Here is an 8,891-nt window from a genome sequence, read left to right on the forward strand (position 1 = left end):
CTCAAAATTGCACACACTGTCCCAGAGGGTAGTTAATAATATGTCTAAACACAATTTTCACAAAGTTATTTAACCTTGAAAATAAAATCATAAAAAAATCATGCTGTAGGATACAGCCAGTGGGGCTCTAATCCAAATAAGCGATAATTTTCCTTTTCCTAGGTTTCAGGAAATTCAAATCATTCGTTCTACTCTTACCTTTGTGACGCAGTTGCTTGCAAAATAGCACACAGATTTAAAGATGTGGCAGAAGCCATGACGATGGAATTACACGCATGAACACCAAACGCATAGCATAAGTTGTTATCACGGAACAGAATGGTAAATTTTTTCTGGAAAAGATTAATGAGATAAATCCTGGCTACCATCTGCTACCAGTGATTTGCTTCAACATTTTTTTCAAAAGACATTGAAAATCCCTACTGAAAAGAAAACATTTATTTATATTCAAAATCGAGGCTCTTGACATTGGAAAAAGAATCACCCAATCAGGTCGTGGACAATACTGTTCGAAGCCATCGTATTCAAAGTATGGTCGTATTTTTGACTGAAAATGCTACAACTGTGTCTGTATTGATTTTAAACGTCGTCGTTGTGCTAACAAAACGTCAGGACTATTGAAATAATTGATTCGGTGGTAAACTTTGTTCTATAAAGTTGGCACTCAGGGTGAATGACGCGTTTGCTTTCGGATACGTGCGTTTGCTTTGGGATACGTACTTTTGCTTCGATATATGATATTTTATGTAAAAAACACCGACTGGGATAACAGTTAGTGCATATAATTTCAAACAGTCGAACAGGCAAGTTAAAATTCCTTTGACATTATAAACACGGGTACCAATCTAGCACTTGAGAATGGCTCAGTTTATTGAAGAAAAACCACATCAGACCCTAGTCTAGAAGATTTATGAAGAACGGACATCTATTGCTACGTTACATAGCCCTGGGTTATTCACATAATAACGGCTCTCTCTACTATGTCTTCAGAATAAATGCACAAAGCATATATTTCCATTACGTACACACGTGCTAGAAAAAGGGATAGACACACAGATAGACATAAATGGATACAAGATAGATAGGTAGATGCACGCATGTGCATAACAACGTAACAACAAAATCAGAACTTATATTATGCATGTCATCCATATGGGTTATGTGCCATCCACATGTATTTACGCCATCCACAATGACTTATACGCCATCTATGTGCTATACACGCCATTGATAATGTTATATAAGCCATCATTAAGGTAGCTTTCACATTTACTGGGGTATTTTATGTCGAAAACACCGAAATTTGTTTTTTTCCTTAAAAGTATTCCTGTAATATTGATCTTCATGTGTGAAGAATATCTTGGTCTGAAAGTTTCGGTTTCTGGCTGAAATTTTGCGATAAAATTTACAAGAGGAACAGATGCACGTTTTTTGCTCACGTGTTTACACACGTGAGCGTATGTCACAGCGATGTCTGTCTGTGTGTCTGTGTGTCAGTGTGTCTGTCTGTCTGTCTGTTGGTCCGATATCTCAAAAACGGCTCAACATATCATAATCAAATCTGGTACATAGATTCAGTTAGCAAATGGCAAGAACTGATTTGTATTTGCTGGGTGTGGCTTGCATACTTTTTGCCCATTTGCATAATTGATGATTTTAGAAAAAACGGATATACATTAAAAAAGACTACACACAATTTGATGAGATAAGCTACAAATGTCGATCACACCAAGATATATCAGCAGTGGGAACCATTAAGGGGTGACATGAAAGATAGTTGCTAATTTGCATATTTCTAGCTTTCCTAGAGGGATATATTCTGTATTAATTTGATTGTAGTTGTTGAAATTTGCTATATACATCAAAGATACTGTGATATAACATTATTGAAAATCAAAAGACATTTTTACTTCAGCCTATTCCTAATTTGCATATTAAATGAATTTTCATAATTAGGGATATTTATCTGAATTGACTTGATCAAAATTGATGAAACTTGCTATGTACATTAACGACACTATCAATATTATTGAAAGTCATTATAATAAGCATTTTCTATTCAGCCAATTCCTAACTTGCCTATTTCATTAACTTTCCTAATTAGAGACATATATCTGAATCAACTTGACCAAAGTTGATAAAACTTGCTACATATATCGCAGATACCATGATACAACATTATTGAATATCATTAAGTATTTTTACTTAAGCCAATTCCTAATTTACATATTTAATGAACTTTGCTTATTAGGGATATATACTGGGATTTACTTGATCAAAGTTGGCAAAATATGCAATGTACATTGATGATAATACCAGGTTAAAACTATATCAAGAGTCATTTCAGATTTTCATGTCAGCTAATTTATAATTTTCCTGTCTAATGAGCTTTCACAGCTCGGCATATATGGCTTGAAGGACGTGACCAACGGTAATTACACTTGCTATATAAAGTGGTGATACAATGACAGCAGTAAAAGAACTTTAATAATTTTATTTCAGCTAATTACATATTTGTATACTTCATGACCTAATCGGCGGTGATTATTGTTCATTATTTTGATCATAATACTTTCAACGAAGTTGCAAACATGTGGCAAAGGTTAAAATTTACACATAACTGCAATATATAGTGAAACACGTGAGCATTTTCAGGCGGCAGCGCCACTGTATTGTCGCATGCACTTGGACAACATCCGCTGTGAAAATCCCATTGACACCTACCGTAACTGCGTGTTTCAAGATCATCGTCACTGATCGTGTGTATGCGTAGCGATCAGGCGCAGAACAGAACGGTGGATCGTACGTTTTTCTCGTAGGGGTTAACGCTTCAAAAAGATGGCAACTTGTGAGTATTAGCTACACAGCGAGTCCAGACTGACATTTTTGACGATTTTATTTCAGGTTAGTACGGATCACAAATAGCAGCATATATCGAGTGTCACAATCTACAGCATGAGTAATGGCAGGACCTGTAGTTATTATCAAATAAAGGTGATAAAAAGTCACGGTCCACTTCGCTTGTCAGAGATCGCCCGCGCATTGACGCGTATGACGTTTTGTTACGTGGCGAGACCGTGTTTTAATGATCATCAGGGCAGACAGTAGTTTTGATCAGAATCCTAAGACTACATTTGGCAGCGTTATCCCAGTCAGACGAGGCGTGTTGGCAAGCCATGTATTTGTAGTTGCTTTGCAACATACCAAATGCTTTATTTGAGACACTTTTGCGCGTTTGAAAGAGCACCTGGGGCAGTGGTTGGAGCAGCTCCGGCCGTCCCGTATACATTAATGATACGTTCCACTGGAGGCATAGTGACGGCGAATACATGAATACGGCGCCGTACCTGCCATGTTCAGCATCCAAAGCAGAGACAGAAACAGCATCGTGGAAGGAAGAAAACGAAAAAGGGGTCACCGAAAGTCCAAAACAACCACACCGATGTCCTCGAGTGTAAAAGATAGCCTGAGAATGTCAGACAAAGGATTATACTACAGCCAAACTTTAACGCCCAGGGCCGATTACCGTTGAGAGCATTTGTTACGATACCAATGACACAATTTTGGGACAGCCCTTGATAATATGACGTTTTTGTCTTTATGTTCACGTTTTCTCAAATTCTCTCCCCTGACTTTGTTGCCGCTGACCGGCATTTGACTATGTCAGCCAAAATGACTGGAGAAACGGTATTCACCTCAGAAATGTCGTAAAGAGCGACTGCAAACTATTGTCTTAGAAACGCTCGGAGTTGAGTAGTGGGTGTAATGTGTTTCAAGGCGCGTAACGTAACGTAACGTAACGATCAAAAAAAAAATCATAGATAGCTTTCAGGTGATATATAATACAAGGGTAGAAATGCACAACTTGGTTCCAAATTCACGCTCGAAAAGAGGTCGTCGCAAAGGCGGAAACTACCTTTATAGCTTTTATGCCATCAATATGCCATACATACCTTCTTTGGCCATTAGTTGTCCCATCACAGAACTCAATAAAAACAATGTTTCATTATGTTACTCTATACTCCGATAGCTCAGAAGAAAGTTTAGTAACCAGAGACATGCTCCTCAACCACACATTTCCGTGCCCTCTATTCATTGATTTTACTAATCTTCGAGAATATGACTTGAAATATATATTGATGATAACGATTAATATTTTGCGATGAAATGTCTTAGTGTACACATCTAAACGGGGTGATAATAAGCTAGGCATGTTTATTCACGAACATGAACCTTTAACATTTGGCTTACCGTATTGCAGAGACTACCTATATACAGTCTCAAGCATTATCAAAAATATCTCGATTATTAATATACTCTTGGGTTATGCTATTATTCGAATGGACAATGGTACAAACAAAATGACGTGCACAAAAGTGCACAGAAGTACATCTATTTCTTTACACGTTTGTACACGAGCAAGTGTTACGTATTTATGGATAGTCACCCTGAAAATAGGCACAGTAAATTTAACGTCGTTTACACTTCAAGTACATATATGCTTACGACACCAATCATTAAAACGTTATTAGCAAGTAACACGAGTGTAAATCACTTAGGGAAGAAGAGAGATATTGACAATTTATAGCAATTTCGGACGAAAGTGTGAGAACTAAAATAAGTTTTGCCCCATTCAATCCCAACGCAATTAAGTTTTTTAATTAGTCGGCTAGAAATCAGTAGATTTGCTGTTAGTCAGCGGATTGTCTTGTTCTCACAAGATCTGTGCCTTCAATCCTTGCCCATCGATTGTGCAATAACAAGTACTCGCCGATATACCGTGAGCCTTCGGTTTCTCGCATACATTTCGAGAAAATAAATTTTAGCTAATAGATTACAAGGAAAATGAATTCTATTCACAAACTAAGTACGAAAACAAAAGAGTTCGTCAGACCAGAGGGTGTTCCGTGCTATTTTAAACTATCATTACCTACTAGTGCCAAGGAAAAGGTGACAACATAATATGACGTTGAAAGCTACCCAACCAGAGAATGAGTCGAAATACTAAATGGTCTGGATATGGTCGGACAATTACATCTCCACCAATTCAGGACAAATATAGCTCAACATCATCTGTACCTGTTGGTCAATAACATGGCTTCCCATGTGGACGTTATTAGGATCAGGGTGTGAGAGTACCATATCCCATACATCGATAAATCGGACTCCAATGCCTCCAAAGACACGTCGAATCATTCGGTTCATGTCATACAGAATCCAATCCCCGCTGTGAACACATTGAGAGGGACTGTTGTTTTCTCTAGGGTTAGCTAATCTTATTAGAACCATCGCATTGGGGCATCTTTCCAGCAGTCTTTCAGCAGCTAGTTTTGCATTGTAAATTCTTGACAGATAAGATCTCTTTGACCAGGTGACGAAATGGAAACTAAAATTGACGATGAATACCACGGTTCCTGTTTTACATTCTTCCATCGTGATTCTGTCCATGTAATCGCTTTCGAATACCAAGCTGGATGCACGCTGTGGAGCTGGACCAATACGGAGAGCTACAAAATTATAAGTGATGTTTAGAAGTGACTTGTCTACAAGGCGTGAAAAGGCTAGGCTTACGTGCCTCATAGTTGATCCTCCACTCAGTCGAATATACTTATTCTTGAGACATGCTTCACGTTTATTTTGGGGCCATTGCCGGCCTCTGCACATCATGGGTACAAAGGTCAAATTGTCACTCCAGTAACCGTCTGTGATTGGAACTTTCAGATCCGGTCCACATTTAGGTAACTTTTGGGTGTTTGTCGAGCCTGCAAGAAAATCATTCAATGAATTTTACTACTTTTATCAAAGTCGAAAAAGTCGGAAATGTCTACAAATTCATCTAATCTTGTAATTGCATGCTTTCACTTATCTATTTATCTGTCTAGCTACCAACCTATAGACTGACCTGCCTATCTATCTATCCGCCTATCTCTGTCCGTCCATCTAATATCTATCTATCTATCTATCTATCTATCTATCTATCTATCTATCTATCTATCTATCTATCTATCTATCTATCTATCTATCTATCTATCTATCTATCTATCTATCTATCTATCTATCTATCTATCTATCTATCTATCTATCTATCTATCTATCTTACTACCTACCTGTCTACATACCTGCCTACTCACAAACCACACACCTTCCTATGCATCAATCAATTCATCAGTCCGTCCATCCATCAATCCATCCATCCATCCATCCATCCATCCATATCTGTCTATCTATCTATCCATGTGTCCATCTATTTGTATTGGTTGTTTGGTGGACAGTAGTCAAAGCGTTGGAGGGACAATAGAGCGTGCGAGTACCCAGGTATGTGGACATGTACGTCAGTGCCTAAGAAAAGATCTCAAACATTTAGCTCACCGGAAATTTGGACTTTTAATGGAGAAGCATTCATTAATCCTCTGTAATGACCCCTGCAAGACAGATATATTCATCACAAGCTTCATGTATGATAAATTGATCAACGCATGTTAAAGTACTTGTAACTGTGAAGCAAAGTTTCCTGTCCTACACCCAATCAAAGATGCTTGTCCTACCCTTAAGCATGTTTGGATACATAGTAGTCAGCTTGTTAACTCAAGCTGTAAATCATAAATTGTAAGTTAGTTTTCATGCTCTTCTGCAGTATCAAAGAGTCTTGATTACTGTCCTATGTTGGATAACTTTTCAGGAGGATTTATATAGACATCCTATTTCGTTAGACTTCAGAAACATTTTTGAACTATTCGCAGTATCCAAAGACCTTACTGACAGCAACAAAAGATGATAAGATTGTTGCAAACGCTGCCCTATTTGAACTAAGTTCACAAGCTTGATTAATGCATTATACAAACGATAGGAGTAAACAATTAAAATCTTTGCCTACTTTGTAAACATAAGTTCCTTATCTGCAATTCTTTCTTCAGTGACGTTGACCGCCTTTTTAATAGAATGCAAGATGGAATCTAGAGTGTCACATGGCAATGATTTGGGTTTATCACATACAAATGCTGTGCCTCCGAGAGCATTGTGGTTAGTAAATTCACACATATCGTCCCATGATCCTTCGCTGATGACGTAGCACTCGCTAGATTCTGACGTGTTACCTTGGACGAAGTTACCTATCCAACCAGGCGGCTCTTTGTACCTGATTTCGTTATCCAGGAAGAGTATAGCTTCGCGTGTGAATGCAAGTGTGATGTTGATGGCAGCAGTACCCTGCCAGGCAGCGTAAAAGTAGACACTGTACGTGCCGTTACCGTAATCAACCACCCTCCCAGCTGTGCTTTTTTGGAGTTTTTCATTGAACATGACCGGTTCGAAGAAGTCACCACCTTTACGCCGTTTTCCGCCATATTTGTCGAGACCCTCGATTACAACATGAACGAAGTCACCAATCTCATATTTCGCCTTGCCTTCATAAAGATAAACTCTGAAAATAGTAAGAAAGAAGGGGGAATGGGTTCGTAACCGTGTATTTAATGATAACATGAACACCATTGAGAAGATAGTGTTCGAAAATGTACATTTTCAAGAAACAATACTATTCTACCTTATTGAAAAATTTATAGTTTTCATAGTGAACATGATAAAACCCTCATACCTAGATTTTATGCTGGACGTCAGCCCGACACTACCAACACGTATACTGAAAGGTTTGGCGTTGTCGTTTCCAGTTTGATGTGAAGAGTCACTCGACCATTCTAATTCGTCTACAATGCCTGTCCATTCTAGCCCGAATCTGGTATACTCATTGTACGGGAAACGCACAGGATTCAATTTTTGTGCTCGTGTAACAGCGTTACAGGTGTAAGAGCAATTCGATCGACTGGCAGACTCAGATTTCCTTTCCTTAAAGAGTGGCACCTCCTGTGATCCTTCCTGAGTTTCTTGTCGGGTGACAGTGTTAGTCTCAAAGATCTGCCAAAAAATTATATGTATAAAGTATTAGTATACATAATGTGTATGTATGCACCAAATCGGGATATGTGCCATGTGTACATCACATATACAAATACAAGTCAGATGTTTTCGCTTTTATTAATGTAAAAATCACTGATATTGCAACAATTGATTGAAAGTAACAAACGTGAATGGAATAAGACCACAAATTTGATCATACCTACGTTCAGCTGTCATGGATAAACTATCCATTAGCCTTTATTTCTAGACCTTTCATATCCCATGCATTACTGGTAAACTGACTGTCGATCGTAGAAAAGAATGACGATGCACTCACCTGCGTAAAGACAGCGACACCAACGGATAAACCAAGAAAGAAGACGATGATAAATTTAGACTCCTTGAAAAAGAAACGAATGCCGGGATAGAGAATGTTCGCCATAGTGGAACAACTCACAGAAAGCGGTAACGTTTTGCGAGAAGTGTCGGCATGAATAGATGTTGCTGACAAGTGGACTCCAATCTCCGAGACGTGGCTGATAGATTTAGTGAAAATCGTGGCCAGCTGACAACGCTTGGAAGACAGATGGCACAGGATATAAGGTAATCTAATATTGCACCTCAGGGGCACGTCCCCGCTGATCATCTACGAGCGTGGTAAAAACTGATTCATTGCATGAACAATCACACCCTAAGCAGTTACTCGACAACTATGGGTAACTTAGCATGCAAAAAATATCTGTGTAGAGGACGTTTAACAGTTGAAGTGATATCATTATGATGTAGTTTTAACCGTTCCACTAAACAGATAAAGCTACTACAGTCTGTAGCTTTCAGGTCTGTCCGCTGACTCTTCGTCAGCATGAATGGCACTAGTTGAATGGACAGTTGGCATAAGTCACGTGGTTCAGTGATCACATGTAAATCACATGGCTGAATAAGGCTACTGAATACTGATGGCAAGGCTAGGCGGCAGTGGTAAGTTCTGGATTCGAGCTACA

At 38.6% G+C, this 8,891-nt stretch overlaps 1 protein-coding gene across 1 annotated transcript; it reads right to left on the reverse strand.

Moving 5' to 3' along the window:
- Positions 1-4,787: 4,787 nt before the first annotated feature.
- On the reverse strand, positions 4,788-7,488 carry LOC139124668 (NXPE family member 3-like). Its single transcript, XM_070690790.1, has 3 exons — positions 6,875-7,488; positions 6,370-6,422; positions 4,788-5,762 (listed from the first exon to the last, which is right to left on the reverse strand). The coding sequence occupies exons 1-3, from the start codon at positions 7,486-7,488 to the stop codon at positions 5,032-5,034; spliced, it is 1,398 nt and encodes a 465-aa protein (XP_070546891.1). The 3' UTR covers positions 4,788-5,031.
- Between the last annotated feature and the right edge of the window lie 1,403 nt (positions 7,489-8,891).

The sequence above is a fragment of the Ptychodera flava genome (genome assembly GCF_041260155.1).
Source record: "Ptychodera flava strain L36383 chromosome 23 unlocalized genomic scaffold, AS_Pfla_20210202 Scaffold_24__1_contigs__length_23054250_pilon, whole genome shotgun sequence".
In the NCBI taxonomy this organism is placed as follows: domain Eukaryota; kingdom Metazoa; phylum Hemichordata; class Enteropneusta; family Ptychoderidae; genus Ptychodera; species Ptychodera flava.

What these genes read in the sequence shown, in the direction of transcription:
- LOC139124668 (XM_070690790.1), bottom strand. Translation starts at nt 7,488, where the DNA reads ATGGTGTTCATGTTATCATTAAATACACGGTTACGAACCCATTCCCCC. An exon ending in AAGGAACTTATGTTTACAAA is followed by an intron (nt 6,423 to 6,874) that starts GTAGGCAAAGAT and finishes TCTGTCTTGCAG; the next exon opens with GGGTCATTACAGAGGATTAA. An exon ending in ATTAAAAGTCCAAATTTCCG is followed by an intron (nt 5,763 to 6,369) that starts GTGAGCTAAATG and finishes ATTTTCTTGCAG; the next exon opens with GCTCGACAAACACCCAAAAG.